Source organism: Nerophis ophidion, linkage group LG02, assembly GCF_033978795.1.
Source record: "Nerophis ophidion isolate RoL-2023_Sa linkage group LG02, RoL_Noph_v1.0, whole genome shotgun sequence".
Taxonomy (NCBI): domain Eukaryota; kingdom Metazoa; phylum Chordata; class Actinopteri; order Syngnathiformes; family Syngnathidae; genus Nerophis; species Nerophis ophidion.
The window spans coordinates 75,314,568-75,331,600 of record NC_084612.1 but is presented as its reverse complement, the minus strand read 5'-3'; the positions used below and the strand labels follow the sequence as shown (position 1 = coordinate 75,331,600).

The 17,033-nt window shown below is 34.4% G+C and overlaps 2 protein-coding genes across 5 annotated transcripts in view; both read left to right on the top strand.

Annotated features, from left to right (window-relative positions):
- casp8 (caspase 8, apoptosis-related cysteine peptidase) overlaps positions 1 to 1,045 on the top strand; it is a 22,228-nt gene extending 21,183 nt beyond the window's left edge. For all 4 annotated transcript variants that reach the window (XM_061891076.1, XM_061891071.1, XM_061891085.1 and 1 more), the window contains one exon: positions 456 to 1,045. In XM_061891076.1, the coding sequence (XP_061747060.1) occupies positions 456 to 615 (160 nt within the window). In that variant the 3' untranslated portion in view covers positions 616 to 1,045. The remainder of the gene's footprint in view (positions 1 to 455) is intronic.
- A 2,439-nt stretch (positions 1,046 to 3,484) lies between these two features.
- The window catches only part of tmbim1a (transmembrane BAX inhibitor motif containing 1a), a 46,263-nt gene continuing 32,714 nt past the window's right edge, over positions 3,485 to 17,033 (top strand). The window contains exon 1 of the mRNA XM_061891015.1: positions 3,485 to 3,743. Within this exon, the coding sequence (XP_061746999.1) occupies positions 3,500 to 3,743 (244 nt within the window). The 5' untranslated portion in view covers positions 3,485 to 3,499. The remainder of the gene's footprint in view (positions 3,744 to 17,033) is intronic.

The following is a 17,033-nucleotide window of genomic DNA, read 5'->3' as shown; positions in this document are numbered from 1 at the left end:
GCACTTTTTTTTTTTTTAATGGTCCTCAGTAGTCACGAACAAATGTGTGTGTGAATTATACAAGCTTATTTAAATGTGGTCCCCATGAACCATATTAACTCTTTTTTCCCCAGAGTCCTCAGTAAGTATGATCAGCACATTACTTCATCAATCCAGAGATTTAAAGATGTGTATGGGCTAACTGGGCAGTGGCCATTTTCCCCCATTTTTTTTGTGCCTCCACAACCTGTTGAAAGGGTGGTCCCCACAAGTCCTGAACAATAACTTGGTCCCCATTCCAAATGATAACCTGCGTGTGTGTGTTCTGGCAACAACGTGGATCCAGCGTTAGACATCAACATTGTCTCAATTTACAAATACAACAAATTTTGCCACGTTGTATCGAAGTCGGTTTTAAAGGAGACATTCAATTTCTTTCCGCTGATGTCAAAATGTCTTTGATATCTTCCACGCAGCCACAAGGACGAGGACATTCTCACCATCCTGACACGGGTGAACAGGGAGGTCAGCAAAGGGGAGTATTCGAGGTACAAGCAAATGCCGCAACCCAAGTACACCCTCACCAAGACCCTCGTTTTAAGATTTGCTGATGCGGGCCAAGTGCCACCCTCCTAAGGTGCCGTATCGCCCAGTACCTCGGATGGTGCTCCAAGTCAGCTTGCATAGACTGGGATCGAATGGCAAAGATGATGATTGTTTAGTGGTTAATAAAAGGTGCGGAAAGTATATCATATGTTTTCCTTCATGAAATGTTTTCGCATAAGCAAATTATCCGTTATGATGCTGATTTTAACGTTGTGGACGCAGTGCGGCTTATTGGGATCGCAACGATGGACTTTAATGGAATCACCAGCATTTCTGTCCTTGTTTACATGGAATTTTAGTTTGGTGATCGATCCTCAGCATTCACACTATTTATCAGCAACATGATCTGATCCCAAGTCCACAGTATGATTTGTGTGTGTGTTTGTGTGTACTTCTACTCTGTCAAGATGGCTGTGAAATATGTCCTTAAAACAGCAAATAAAATGCTTTTTTCAACTGCTCTGCAGGCATGTTCAAACTTTTTATACTGTGGCAAATAAAAGAATGCATTTTTCTTTTTATAAAATTGGCTAAAATCACACCAGTAATTGTTTGAGTTGGTGATCTGCGATACCACTGAAAAAATGTCACTTTGTGAAAAAAAATTTGGAGTTTGTGAAACTTTTTTTACGGAAACATTTTTCAGATTGGGGAAAAAAAAAATTCAGTTTGTGAAACACTTTTTTCAAAAAAAAAAAAATTTGTTTATGAAAACATTTTTCAGAAATATTCATTTTTTTTAGTTGGAATTTTTTTTACTACATTTTTCAGTTTGTGAAAAAAAATTTTCTGTTTGTGTAACATTTTTTCTTTGAAACTTTTTTTACAACATTTTTCAGATTGTGAAACGTGTTTCAGTTTGTGAAACATTTTTTTGAAGTTAAAAACTCTTTTACGACCTTTTTGAGATTGTGAAACACTTTTTAGTATGTGAAATATTTTTGAGATTGTCAAATACAGTTTTAGTTTGTGAAACATTTTTTTTATTTAAAACTTTTTAACAAATTTTTTCAGATTGTGAAACATTTTTTTCAGTTTGAAAAAAAAATTTAGACTTTTTTTACTACATTTTTCAGTTTGTGAAACATTTTTTGAAACTTTTTTTACAACATTTTTCAGATTGTGAAACGTGTTTCAGTTTGTGAAACATTTTTTTTTAAGTTAAAAACTCTTTTAAGACCTTTTTGAGATTGTGAAACATTTTTTAGTATGTGAAACATTTTTGAGATTGTGAAATACATTTTTAGTTTGTGAAACATTTTTTTGATTTAAAACATTTTACAACTTTTTTCCAATTGTGAAACATTTTTTCAGTTTGTGAAAAAAACTTTTAGAATTTTTTTTTTTCCAATTGTAAAACATTTTTTTTTAGTTTGTGAATATTTTTTTGTTTGAAACTTTTTTCACAACTTTTTTTTCAGTTCGTGAAACAAATTTTTTAGTTTGTGAAATATTTTTTTCAAAACATTTTTTGGTTTGTGAAAAACTTTTTTTAGTTTGTAAAACAATTTTTTTGTTTGAAACTTTTTTAACAACATTTTTCAGTTTAAACTTTTTTTAGTATGTGACACATTTTTGAGATTGTGAAAAACATTTTTAGTTTGTGAAACATTTTTATGTAATTTGTGGAACATTTTCTTTAGTTTAAAACTTTTTACATTTTTCCGATTGTGAAACATTTTTTTTCAGTTTTTGAAAAACATTTTTTTTAGCTTGTGAAATATTTTTTTAGTTAGAAATTTTTTACAACATTTTTGAGACTGAAACATTTTATACTTGAACACTTTTTAGTTTGTGAAACATTTTTTTCAGTTTGTGAAACGTTTTGTTGTTGGTTTCTGAAACCTTTTTTTTTAGTTTGTGAAAAAAATTTCAGATTGTGAAACTTTTAGTTTCTGAAACATTTTTTTTAAGTTTGTGAAACTTTTTTTTTAAAAATCGTTTTTTGAAACATTTTTTTAGTTAGTGAACATTTTTCAGTTTGTGAAACTTTTTTGACAGTTTGTGAGACTTTTTTTTACTTGGTGAACATTTTTTAGTTTGTGAAACCTTTTTTTACTGATAGAAACATTTTTTCCCCCCAAAAAATCAGTTGGTGAAACATTTTTTTCAGATTGTGAAACATTTTGTTGTTTCTGAAACGTTTTTTTTCTTCACTTTGTGAAACGTTTTTTAAAATATCGTTTTGTGAAACATTTTTTCCAGTTTGTGAAACATTTATGTTGTTGTTTCTGAAACATTTTGTTTTTAGTTTGTGAAACTTAAAACATCCATTTTTTTTTTGTTTTTGTTTCCGAAACATTTTTTTTTTTAGTTTAAAAAAAACAACTTTGTTTTGTGAAACTTTTTTCAGCTTGTGAAACATTTTTGTTACTTAGTGAACATTTTTTCGGTGTGAAGCATTTTTTTCAGCTTGTGAAACATTTTTTTTACTTACTGAACATTTTTTAGTTTGTGAAACTTTTTTTTTCAGTTTGTGTAACATTTGTTCACTTAGTGAACCTTTTTCCAATTTGTGAAGCATTTTTTCAGTTTGTGAAACATTTTTTTACTTAGTGAAACATTTTTTTCAGTTTGAAATTTTTTATTTTTATTTTGTGGAGTTTTGGCCGTAATTTCCCCCCATAAATAACTTTAAAAAAAAACACACACACAAATGAATATTTGCACAGCACACACTTAGCACAAATTTATTTAATTATTATTATAAATAAATTAAATGTAATTATTTGTTAATGTCACACAGGTGGTTTTTAATCATCATAATTATACCAACTAATAGTCATTTTCTTGTTCACCAAATATTCACTTAATTTTGTTTGAAAAAATATGAATAAAGGCATAACCGCACATATCAGCTTTGATATCGGTATGTGCAATGATACCACAGCAGCCGCTACTTGGTATCGGATCGATGGCCAAACGTGCTGTATCGGCCAGGATGTGGGAGCGGGAGACATTAGGAGATTCCTGTGGACTCCACCCAGCCGCCTGCTCGCTTCCGGGAAACGTTCTGGTCCAGGAGTCAGACACTTGGGACACTAGGAGACTAGGACAGGACCCACGACCCACGACCTGTTGGCCTTCACACGACACGCAGGGAAAGGACGACCACAGCGTTCGGGGAATCCAGCAGACATCGTCGACAAGAAGCCTCGGTAAGTGTCGCCATGTTGTGCAACATGTCGTCTTCCTTCTCTCCTAAAAACACTTTAGCGGGACTTCACTCTTCATGGGCCAGCCATATTATTATTATTATTATTATTTTATTATCATTAGCCTTGTTTGGAATGAGTAGAATTTAAAAGTTGGACCATTACAGGACTAGAAAGTAGACTACCAAGAAAAACTGTTGTTTTCCGCCAGAATGCGTTTTAAGTCCGTTTTATGTTTTAAATGTTAAATTTAAATGTATTTACTTTACACAAGTATTAAAGTAAGGTCTTGTGAAGACGATTCCAGTGATATAAGCATCATTTTTCCAATAATAATTACATTTATGGATGTTATAAATCGGTGAAAATGCTCTCACTTCCGGTCAATTTCTCTAATACAAAGTCAATGGGGCTCGATATTTTAGGTGGGACTTTTTTTGGTTTCTGAAAAAATGTTTTGTAGTTTCTGAAACATTTTTTAAAGAATATTTTTCAGTTTGTGAAACGTTTTTTTTTTTTGTAGTTTCTGAAACACCTTTATTCAGTTTTGAAGTCCATCTTTTTCTGCTTATCAGAGGTCGGGTCGCGGGGGCAGCAGCCTAAGCAGGGAAGCCCCAATTTTTTTTTAGTTTGTGACACATTTTTGTTTTGTTTGTGAAACCATGTTTTTTAGTTTGTGATTTTCTTTAGTTTGTAACATATTTTTAGTTTGTAACAGGTTTTTTTCTGCGTTTCTGAAACAATTTTTATTTTGTGAAACATTTTTTTTTAGTTTCTGAAACATTTGTTTTAGGTTCTGGAACATTTTTTTTGTACAACATTATTCAGTTTGTGATACATTTTTTAATATATATATATATATGATATACATTTTTGAGATGCTGAAACATTTTTTTGTAAAACATTTTGACATGTTAGAGAGGGTGAACCTTTTTTTTCTTTTGTTTATGAAACCCTTCTTTTGTTTGAAGTGTGTAGGAAAAAAATTTGACTTTGCGAAAACATTTTTAGTTTCTGAAAAACTTTTTGGAAGAAAGTGTTTGTGAAACATTTTTACAGTTTTTGAAACATTTTTACAGTTTGGGATACACATTTTTAGATTGTGATACCATTTTTGAGATGGTGAAACTTTATTTAGTTTATGAAACCCTTTTTTTGTTTGAAGTGTGTGTGGAAAAAAATAGACTTTGCGAAAACATTTTTAGTTTCTGAAACATTTTTTTGAAGAAACATTTTTACAGTTTATGAAACATTTTTTTTACCTTTTGAAACCATTTTTTTGTTTGAAAAATGTTTTAGTTTGTGTAGTGAAACATATTTTTTTTTAGTTTCTAAAACATTTTTTTGTTTGAAACATTTATTTTTTTTAAAACATTTTTTAAGTTTAAAAAAAAAAATTGAGTTTGAAATTTTTTTTTGTAGTTTCTACAATTTTTTTTTAAGTAAGTGTTTCGGGACGAGCATTATTATTATTATTATTATTATTATTATTAGCCGTGTCAAGGTTTGTTTGGAATGAGTAGAATTTAAAAGTTGGACCATTACAGGACTAGAAAGTAGACTACCAAGAAAAACTGTTGTTTTCCGCCAGAATGCGTTTTAAGTCCGTTTTATGTTTTAAATGTTAAATTTAAATGTATTTACTTTACACAAGCATTAAAGAAAGGTCTTGTAAAGACGATTCCAGTGATATAAGCATCATTTTTCCAATAATAATTACATTTATGGATGTTATAAATCGGTGAAAATGCTCTCACTTCCGGTCAATTTCTCTAATACAAAGTCAATGGGGCTCGATATTTTAGGTGGGACTTTTTTGGTTTCTGAAAAAATGTTTTGTAGTTTCTGAAACATTTTTTCAAAGAACATTTTTCAGTTTTTGAACCCTTTTTTTTTTTAGTTTGGGAAACACGTTTTTCCATCTTTTTCCGCTTATCCGAGGTCGGGTCGCGGGGGCAGCAGCCTAAGCAGGGAAGCCCAACCATTTTTTTTAGTTTGTGACACATTTTTGTTTTGTTTGTGGAACCATGTTTTTTAGTTTGTGATTTTTTTTTTTAGTTTGTAACAGTTTTTTATTTTGTACATTTATTTGTGAAACTTTTTTTTTTAGTTTCTGAAACATTTGTTTTAGGTTCTGAAACATTTTTCAAGTTTCCGAAACATTTTTTTGAAGAACATTATTCACTTTGTGATAAAAAAAAATGATGTATACATTTTTGAGATGCTGAAACATTTTTTTGTAAAACATTTTGACATTTTAGAGAGGGTGAACCTTTTTTTTTTTGTTTGTTTATGAAACCCTTTTTATGTTTGAAGTGCGTAGGAAAAAAATTGGACTTTGCGAAAACATTCTAAGTTTCTGAAACATTTTTTTGAAGAAAGTGTTTGTGAAAAAATTTTACAGTTTTTGAAACGTTTTTACAGTTCGGGATACAAATTTTTAGATTGTGAAACCATTTTAGAGATGGTGTAACATTTTTTTTAGTTTATGAAACACTTTTTTTGTTTGAAGTGTGTGGGGAAAAATAGACTGCGAAAACATTTTTACCTTTTGAAACATTTTAGAGATGGTGAAACTTTTTTTAGTTTAGGAAACCCTTTTTTTGTTTGATGTGTGGGGAAAAAATAGACTGCGAAAACATTTTTAGTTTCTGATACATTTTTTTGAAGAAACATTTTTACAGTTTATGAAACATGTTTTTTACATTTTGAAACTATTTTTTTGTTTGAAACATTTTTTAGTTTGTGCGACATTATTTTGGAGTTCGTGAAACAATTTTAATATTGTGTGAAGCATTGTTTATGTTACTGAAAAACATTTTTTTAGTTCTTGAAATATTTTTAGAAGAACAATTTTCAGTTTGTGAAACCCAAACATTTTTTTTTTAGTTTGTGACAGATTTTTGTTTTGTTTGTGAAACCATGTTTTTTAGTTTGTAAAATTTTTGTGGTTTGTAAAAAAAAATTTAGTTTGTAAAATAATTATTTTGCGTTTGTGAAATGATTTTTTTTTGTGAAACATTTTTTTTAGTTTCTGAAACATTTGTTTTAGGTTCTGAAACATATTTTAATTTTCTGAAACATTTTTTTGTAGAACATTATTCAGTTTATGATTAAAAAATGTATATATACATTTTTGAGACGCTTAAACATTTTTTTAAGTCTGTGAAACTTTTTTTGTAAAACATTTTGACATTTTAGAGATGGTGAACCTTTTTTTTAGTTCATGAAACCCTTTTTTTGTTTGAAGTGTGTAGGAAAAAAAATGATCTTTGCGAAAACTTTTAGTTTCTGAAACATTTTTACAGTTTTTGAAACATTTTTTACAGTTTGGGAAACACATTTTTAGATTGTGAAACCATTTTTGAAATGCTGAAACATTTTTTTTAGTTTGTGAAACATTTTTTTTAGTTTGTGAAACATTTTAGAGACGGTGAAACTTTTTTTAGTTTATGAAACTTTTTTGTTTGAAGTGTGTGGGGGGAAAATGGACTTTGCGAAAACATGTTTTTGAAGAAAGGGTTTGTGTAAATCTTTTACTGTTTTTGAAACATTTTTAAAGTTTATGAAACATGTTTTTTACATTTTAAAACCATTTTTTGTTTGGGAAGTAGATTAAGAGCTATTCAGTAGGATTTAAAGTCCAAGCTATTGAATATGCTAAGAAGAACAGTAAGCAGCTATGTTTTATTAATATACCGTAGCTGCGTGTGTCAAATAGGAGTAATTAAATGACTCCCGCCTCCTGGTGGTAGAGGGCGCTAGTTATCCTTCTTGCGACTACTTGGCTGCAGAAGAAGTGACAACAAGCAGCATGTGTTTAATTTTTCCTCTCACTTGCAGTTTTAACATGGAGGATTACATATCTAAAATAAAACAGTTTTCTAAACTGGACAGGAGGTAATATTTTTTTATTAAATGTGCTTTTCATGATGGTTTCCTTACATCACACTCAAATTTCTAAGTGCAGGCCTAAATTTACCGCATGCCTTTGGTAAGTGAGAAGAGGTTTTAAATTAATTAGCGCCCTGGTGGCAATTCAAGGAAATACGGTTGTCGGGACATTGTAACCTTAAATATTGAGTTATGGGATTATTTTTTGGCTTTGGGCAAAAGGAAACGCCTTAAAAGTTTCTAGCTTTGGCTTTGCTCGACGAGATAAATACAACGACCTCACCCGGTTTCTTCTCTGTACGCCCACGCATATATATTTTTTTCCTACTAGTTGTATTGGTGTTAAGATGTACCAGTTACAAAGAGTGCGAGTGGACACGAATGTGGCGAGTTAACTTTCGGTTTCAGTCTCAGACTTTCAACGTCTTTGTCCTATAGTTTGGACTTACTACTTTGCAGTGTAGGAATGCTTCAAAATGGGGTCCCAGGGACCCTATTAAGTTCATTGCGCAGGTCTCCCCTAAATGGGGGTGGGGTCCCCTCCAAGGTTTCTAATTCTCATCCCACTGGGTTGAGTTTTTTCCTTGCCCTGGTGTGGGCTCTGAGCCGAGGATGTCGTCGTGGCTTGTGCAGCCCTTTGAGACACTCGTGATTTCAGGGCTATATAAATAAACATTGATTGATTGAGGTCGAGAAAATGGGGCCCCGGTGTAAATTTATGGGGTCCCACTTTTTTTTGGTAAGCGTTTTAAACACAAATGATAAATGTATGCATGATCCTGTTCATTTCAGGGCTATAAATATAAACATTGATTGATTTAAGTCAGGAAAATGGGGTCCCGTAGTAAATTTATGGGGTCCCACTTTTTTTTTGTAAGCGTTTTAAAAACAAATGATAAATGTATGCACGATCCTTTTAATTTCAGGGCTATATAAATAAACATTGATTGATTGAAGTCGAGAAAATGGGGCCCCGGTGTAAATTTTTGGGGTCACACTATATTTTGGTAAGCGTTTTAAAAACAAATGATATATGTATGCACGATCCTGTTAATTTCAGGGCTATATAAATAAACATTGATTGATTGAAGTCATGAGAATGGGGTCCTGTAGTAAATTTATGGGGTCCCACTTATTTTTGGTAAGCGTTTTAAAAACAAATGATAAATGTATGCACAATCCTGTTAATTTCAGGGCTATATAAATAAACATTGATTGATTGAAGTCGAGAAAATGGGGTCCCGTAGTAAATTTATGGGGTCCCACTTTTTTTTGTAAGCGTTTTAAAAACAAATGACAAATGTATGCACGATCCTGTTAATTTCAGGGCTATATAAATAAACATTGATTGATTGAAGTTGAGAAAATGGGGTCCCGGTGTAAATTTATGGGGTCCCACTTTGTTTTGATAAGCGTTTTAAAAACAAACGATAAGTGTATGCACCATCCTGTTAATTTCAGGGCTATATAAATAAACATTGATTGATTGAAGTCATGAAAATGGGGTCCCGTAGTAAATTTATGGGGTCCCACTTTTTTTTTGTAAGCGTTTTAAAAACAAATGATACATGTATGCACGATCCTGTTAATTTCAGGGCTATATAATTAAACGATTGATTGAAGTCGAGAAAATGGGGTCCCGGTGTAAATTTATGGGGTCCCACTTTTTTGGGGTAAGCGTTTTAAAAACAAATGATAAATGTATGCATGATCCTGTTAATTTCAGGGCTATATAAATAAACATTGATTGATTAAAGTCATGAAATGGGGTCCTGTAGTAAATTTATGGGGTCCCACTTTTTTTTTTGTAAGCGTTTTAAAAAACAAATGATAAATGTATGCACAATCCTTTTAATTTCAGGGCTATATAAATAAACATTGATTGATTAAAGTCAGGAAAATGGGGTCCCGTAGTAAATTTATGGGGTCCCATTTTTTTTTGTAAGCGTTTTAAAAACAAATGACAAATGTATGCACGATCCTGTTAATTTCAGGGCTATATAAATAAACATTGATTGATTGAAGTCATGAGAATGGGGTCCTGTAGTAAATTTATGGGGTCCCACTTATTTTTGGTAAGCGTTTTAAAAACAAATGATAAATGTATGCACAATCCTGTTAATTTCAGGGCTATAAATATAAACATTGATTGATTGAAGTCAGGAAAATGGGGTCCCGTAGTAAATTTATGGGGTCCCAGTTTTTTTTTGTAAGCGTTTTAAAAACAAATGACAAATGTATGCACGATCCTGTTAATTTCAGGGCTATATAAATAAACATTGATTGATTGAAGTCATGAAGATGGGGTCCCACTTTTTTTTGTAAGCATTTTAAAATCAAATGATACATGTATGCACGATCCTGTTAATTTCAGGGCTATATAAATAAACATTGATTGATTGAAGTCGAGAAAATGGGGCCCCGGTGTAAATTTTTGGGGTCGCACTTTTTTTTGGTAAGCGTTTTAAAAACGCTTACCAATATATATATATATATATATATATATATATATATATATATAAAATAAATACTTGAATTTCAGTGTTGATTTATTTACACATACACCCACATAACACTCATCTACTCATTGTTGAGTTAAGGGTTGAGTTGTCCATCCTTGTTCTATTCTCTGTCACAATTTTTCTAACCATATGCATGTACAGTAGATGGCGGTATTGTCCTGTCTAAGAGTGTCACAACATTGCTGTTTACGGCAGACGAACTGCTCTACGGTAGACGAAAACATGACTGCTGTTGTTGTGTGTTGTTTTGCCGTGCTTGGGGGGACGTTAATGAAACTGCCTAACAATAAACCCACATAAGAAACCAAGAACTCGCCCTCAATCATTCTACAGTTATAACACTGTTTATATTATGGGAAAACGGACATGAAAACAGGCTGTCCTCACTCAGGTCCGCATGGAGCTGGAGGGGGCGTGGCCTCCAACTCCGCCTGAATTTGGGGAGATTTTCGGGAGAAAGTTTGTCCCGGGAGGTTTTTGGGAGAGGCGCTGAATTTCGGGAGTCTCCCGGAAAATCCGGGAGGGTTGTCAAGTATGGCAGTGGGAGATGATCTTATTCCACCTAGTTGGGTTAAAAATATTTTTTTGCAAACCAGTAATTATAGTTTGCAAGTGATGTGTTGTTGTTGAGTAACCGTGTAATACTCTTCCATATCAGTAGGTGGCAGCCGGCAGCTAATTGTTTTGTAGATGTGGTAAACAGCGGGAGGCAAAGTGCAGGTAAAAAGATGTCTAATGCTTAAACCAAAAATAAACAAAAGGCGACTGCCCCTAAGAAAAGGCATTGAAGCTTAGGGAAACCTATGCAGAATAAAACTAAAACTGAACTGGCTACAAAGTCAACAAAAACGGAATGCTGGACGACAGCAAAGACTTACTGTGGAGCAAAGACGGCGTCCACAAAGTACATCCAAACATGACATGATGAGTGACAATGTCCCCACAAAGAAGAATAAAAACAAGTGAAATATTCTGCATTGTTAAAGCAAAGTAAAATAATCGCTCAACGGAAGACATGAAACTGCTACAGGAAAATACACAAAAAACGATGACGACTTTTCACTGTCAACAGAGTTTTGTTTTTTAATGATTTCTGCTGGTGGTGCGCCTCCGCATTTTTTCCACGCAAAAAAATGCGCCTTGGCTCAAAAAAAAAAGGTTGAATGACACCGGTCTACATAACATGTAACGGTAGTTCTTTGGTCAAAATGTTGCATAGATGATGTTTTCTGATGCATCCGTTTTGTGGGCGGGTCTTATTTACGTGGCTGGCCTTCGACAGCGTCTTCTCCCCCGTCTTTGTTGTAGCGGTGTAGCGTGCAAGGACGGGAGTGGACGAAGTGTCGAAAGATGGCGCTAGCTGTTTAAATGACATTCAGACTTTACTAAAATCAGCAATGAGCAGCAGCATCTTCTCATCCGTGGCTCACTAGAGCATCAACGCCGGAAACCGTCCGACCGGAAAGCTCAAATATCGTGTATAATATTGTCATCGGAAACGCGGATGCCGAGCGGGGCTAAAAACAAAGCTAAAGGCTAATCCCCACAGAACACCAATTCCCTCCATTTTGAAGACGGATTTAAATGGGAGATGCGAGACTACTGGTCTGGGTAAGGAGTCAGTTAAATGAGAACAAGTTGTTTCTGCTTTGACTGTTTCAGAGTTGGACATGTGTTCTACCGAGGTGGCAAACTATGATGCGTGCAGTTTATCAAAGCAACAAACAAACAATCGGAAAATTCCCGTCGTATCAATTCCTAGATTTGGTCGTAATTATACTAAATGCACTGGGCATAATAAACACAACATTGTTAATATTGCTACTACGGATAATTTGATCAAAAATTCCCTAAAACAGCCCACTACCTATAATATAAGTTTTTTAAACATAAGCTCATTGTCTCCCAAAATGTTGTTAGTTAATGATATCATCAGAGACAACAATCTTAACGTCATCGGTCTCAGCGAAACCTGGCTTAAACCAAACGACTTTTTTGCGCTAAATGAGCCATGTCCTCCTAACCTTACACATGCGCATATTGCCCGTCCCCTTAAAAGGGGTAGAGGGGGGTCGCACTAATATACAACAAAATCTTTAACCTTAGTCCTAACATAAATAATAAATATAAATCCTTTGAGGTGCTTACTATGAGGTCTGCCACACCGCTGCCTCTACACCTGGCTGTTATCTACCGCCCCCCAGGGCCCTATTCGGACTTCATCAATAAATTCTCAGAGTTCCTTGCTGATCTAGTGACGCACGCCGATAATATAATTATAATGGGGGACTTTAATATCCATATGAATACCCCATCGGACCCACCGTGCGTAAGCGCTCCTTACACAAATAACAAATGAACCCACGCATCACAACGGTAATCCGATAGACCTAGTGCTTGTCAGGGGTATCACCGTTTCCAAAGTTACGATACTCCCGTATAATAAAGTATCGTCCGATCATTACCTTATAAAATTCGAGGTTCAGATGCATGTTCGTCAAACTAATAATAATAATAATTGTCACCGACGTCCCACTGGGTGTGAGTTTTTCACGCCCTTATGTGGGCCTACCGAGGATGTCGTAGTGGTTTGTGCAGCCCTTTGAGACACTAGTGATTTAGGGCTATATAAGTAAACATTGATTGATTGAAATAACTGAAGTTCCTTGGGTGAATAATGCGAACTCACCACACCGGTGTGTTTTAGCGCTTTCATGGCGCGTTTACTGACAGATATAAGGAAGAACTTTACACTATATTAGAAATGGCACAAAACTATTTTCGTAAAACTTTTTGATAGATTCTGTGTGAAATGGAACATTTTAAAATGTCGGGGCTTTCTTGAAACGTATCTCTGTTTGACTGCCATCTACTGCTGATTACACCCTGTACCAAATGAAATAGCGCCGCGTGTAAATCCAACCAAGGCGTTTGTTTACATTGTGACACCGGGGAGCTACGGTTTGTAGTGAAGCATGTTTCGCTATTCCTCGTCCTGCAGTGATAATGATACTTGTAAGAAACTGACTTTATTTGTCGCCATGGAGGCGAGGATTAGTTTTTAAGAAGTAGCTAACTCCACCTTTATAGTTAGTTTTCAAGCCAAAATGCGTTCATTCTACATTTTCTGTCTGCACACTGTCTGCTTGTAAGTACTCTGTGATTGTGCGCTGCCGAACATGCTCCACCGGTGCTTTTTAGAGGCAGTATGGTACTGAATATGATTCATTAGTATCGCAGTACTATACTAATACTGGTATATCGTACAACCCTATAGAAAATATATCGAGATATATATCAAATATCGAGTTCAAGTGAACATTTATTGAGATAATTTTCAGTCCATATCGTCTAGCCCTAGTAGATAGTTTTTTTTACTTTTGTTTGGTTATTGTGTATTCTTTGAATTTGTTTTGATCAAACAATTGTATGTAATACAAGAGAACTATCAACTACCGTATTTTCCGGACTATAGGGCACACCGGATTATTTTCTAAATGTAAAATACTTCCTTGTGGTCTACATAACATGTAATGGTGGTTCTTTGGTCAAAATGTTGCATAGATGATGTTTTACAGACCATTTTCTGACAGTCTCTTCAGGATGCAAAGTTTTGTGGGCGGGTCTTATTTACGTGGCTCACCTTCAGCGGCGTCTTCTCCCCATCATCTTTGTTGTAGCGATGTAGCGTGCAAGGACGGGAATGGACGAAGTGTTGAAAGACGGCGCCAACTGTTTTAATGGACATTCAGACTTCAATCAACAATGAGCAGCGTCTCCTCAGAAATGTGTCCCGTAAAAACCGTCCGAACAGAACTCTAATAACGTAAGTTCCTCGGGTGAATAATGTCAACTCACCACACCGGTATGTTTTAGGGCTTTCATCGCTAAATATACTTTAAGTAAGAACTTTACGCCTTTTTATCAAAAATGGAAACAGCGGAGGGTGAATGTCCCATTAAAAGAAGATAGAGAAAAAGAAGGTGTTGCCATGGACTACAAAGGCGGAGGCGTGCACATTTTCAGAACTTATGCAAATCCCAAAATACAGATCAGCATGTACCAGAAGGGGAGAAAAGTTGCATAATATTGCGAAACGAACGCCTTATAATGTCTTAAGTTATACACACAGCATAATAATACTTGTATGTAGAAGCACAGTACAATCCATCAAGCGGTGTGGCTTCATAGCTTACCAAAGTCCTACTAAAACATTGTAATATATTTTCTATTTTAATGTTGTTTATTTTTAATGGAAAATATCAACTATTTGTGTTGTTTACTTGAGTCATATTGCAGTCTACACTTATCTCTTATGTTTGACTGCCATCTACTGGTCACACTTATCATTTCACCATGTACCAAGTAAAATTGCTTCGAGGTCGGTAAGCACAACCAAAATTATTCCGTACACTAGGGCGGTGCTTATAAGGCGAGAAAATGTAAGGATTGTAAGTGCGCCTTATAGTCCGGAAAATACGGTGGTAGATAGTCATTTTTTGCTTTTGTTTAGTTATTGTGTACTTTTGACTTTGTTTTGATCAAACAGTTATATGTGATAAAATAACAATTAAGTAGTTTGAAAAGTGTGTTGATATTGTTAAACTGTCAAAAGCACTCCATCATATATAAGATAACCAATTCATAGTTAATGCATGTCATCACAACATAAAATCTTAATCGGCAAGTCCTTCGCTTTTACTTTTTACACATGATCAATTTCTTTTCAGTTTAAAAAAAAAAATGGAGTTGTATTAACTAAACTCTCCTTCCTTCTTCAGCTGCTTCTTTTCACAATTGTGCGAGTGTAAACATGCAACCAGCTCAAGTTGGCAAACATGTTCAAAACAAAGTAAAACATTATAATTGTCCTATTAGAGATTGCTATGTTCTGTTATTGTTTCCGGAAGATCACATGGTTGTGATTGCGCAACTTGCCCCAAAATTTTTTGTCCTTTCATTTTGTTCACTTCTTGTGTGCAAAAAGGAAGTTGTTGACACAATTGAAATATTAATAAGGAAGTGTTGTCCAGGGTGTACTATGCATTCCGCCCGAATGCAGCTGAGATGGGCTCCAGCGACCCCAAAAGGGACAAGCGGTAGAAAATGAATGGATGGATGGGTGTTAAGGAACTGACTTTCTAACCTATGCAGGGCTAAATAAAAAAAATAAAAACATTTAAAATGTAGATGTAAATTACTAAGTCAAAATATTGACTTACTAAGTCATAATAATGACATACTTAGTATCTCGGGTAACTAAGGCTGTTTTGTGTTTGGTTTTTACTTTACGGAAATAATATCGAGATACATATCGTATATCGCCATTCAGAAACGCAACCAAAAATTGTAGGCTACTTCATGCAACGAAGCCGGCCTACTTCACCACAGTCTGTAGTCTATTGCTGCTCTCTGTAAAAATGACAATCGATTCTGAATCGCACAATGTATATGTGTTTATGTATATGTATGTATATATGTATATATAGATATATATACATACATATATATGTATGTATGTATGTATGTATGTATGTACATGTATGTATGTATGTATATATATATGTATGTACTGTATATATATATGTATGTATGTATATATATGTATGTATATGTATATATATATATACATATATATATATACATATATATATATATATATATATATATATATGCGTATATATGTATAGCTCGGTTGATAGAGTGGCTGTGGTCCTAGGTTCGATCCCCGCTTGCTTCCGCCAACCGAGTCGCCGCCGTTGTGTCCTTGGGCAAGACACTTTACCCACCTGCTCCCAGTGCCGCCCACACTGGTTTAAATGTAACTTTGGATATCGGGTTTCACTATGTAAAAAAAGCGCTTTGAGTCACTAGAGAAAAGCGCTATATAAATATAATTCACGTCACTTTTTAACCGCATAATCAACTTTGGTACCGTTTTTTTCCCCAATGTACAGCAACGCACGATTTAAAGTTCAAGTAGCGAAATGATTCTCTGAATTTGACCCATCAGCCTTGATCACCCCCCCTGGGGAGCAGTGAGCAGCAGCGGTGGCCGCGCCCGGGAATCATTTTTGGGTGATTTAACCCCTCAATTCCAACCCTTGATGCTGAGTGCCAAGCAGGGAGACAATGGGTCCCAATTTTTATAGTTTTTGGTCAGACTGCGCCGGGGTTTGAACTCACAAACAAAACTGTCAGCTCCGTTGCGTGAATTTTACCGTAAAAAAAACAGTGGACCTCAGTGTTTCCCACAGGTCAGGCATCTGTTTGTGGGGGTGTGGTCGGGCGGCCGGGGGCGATGACCAAGAAGAACGCGGAGCTGGAGTATAATCACAACACTTTATGTACATATTTATATAATATTTACATAGTATGTAACTACAAGCTTCATTCACAGACCGAGTCCCATTGCTTTTATGAGCGGTCGAGGGAGTCAAAAGCCGGAAAAAAAAAATTGCCGAAAAATCTATTTATGGCGGGCCGCCACAAATAAATGAATGTGTGGGAAATCCTATTTCATGCTGTTAAAAAACAATAACATAGCAACTTTTAATGTAAAATTCCGGGGACTGAAATAACAGTTTTTACAGTAAAATCATGTACAGTTGTGATCAAAATTATTCAACCCCCACATAATTTTGGTGTTTTAGCAAGTTGGACATTTATTCCATATTTTGTTTATAGTCAAATCAAAAAAAGATGTGTCAAATAGACAAATGCAACTTAAATTGTAACACTGTTTTTTACAAAATAGCAAAAAAGGACATTTTTCTTAATATCTCATTGACAATAGTATTCAACCCCCTAGTTCCATGCATCTTTAGTACTTAGTAGAACACCCTTTGGCAGTAATGACATCCTTCAAAGGTGATAC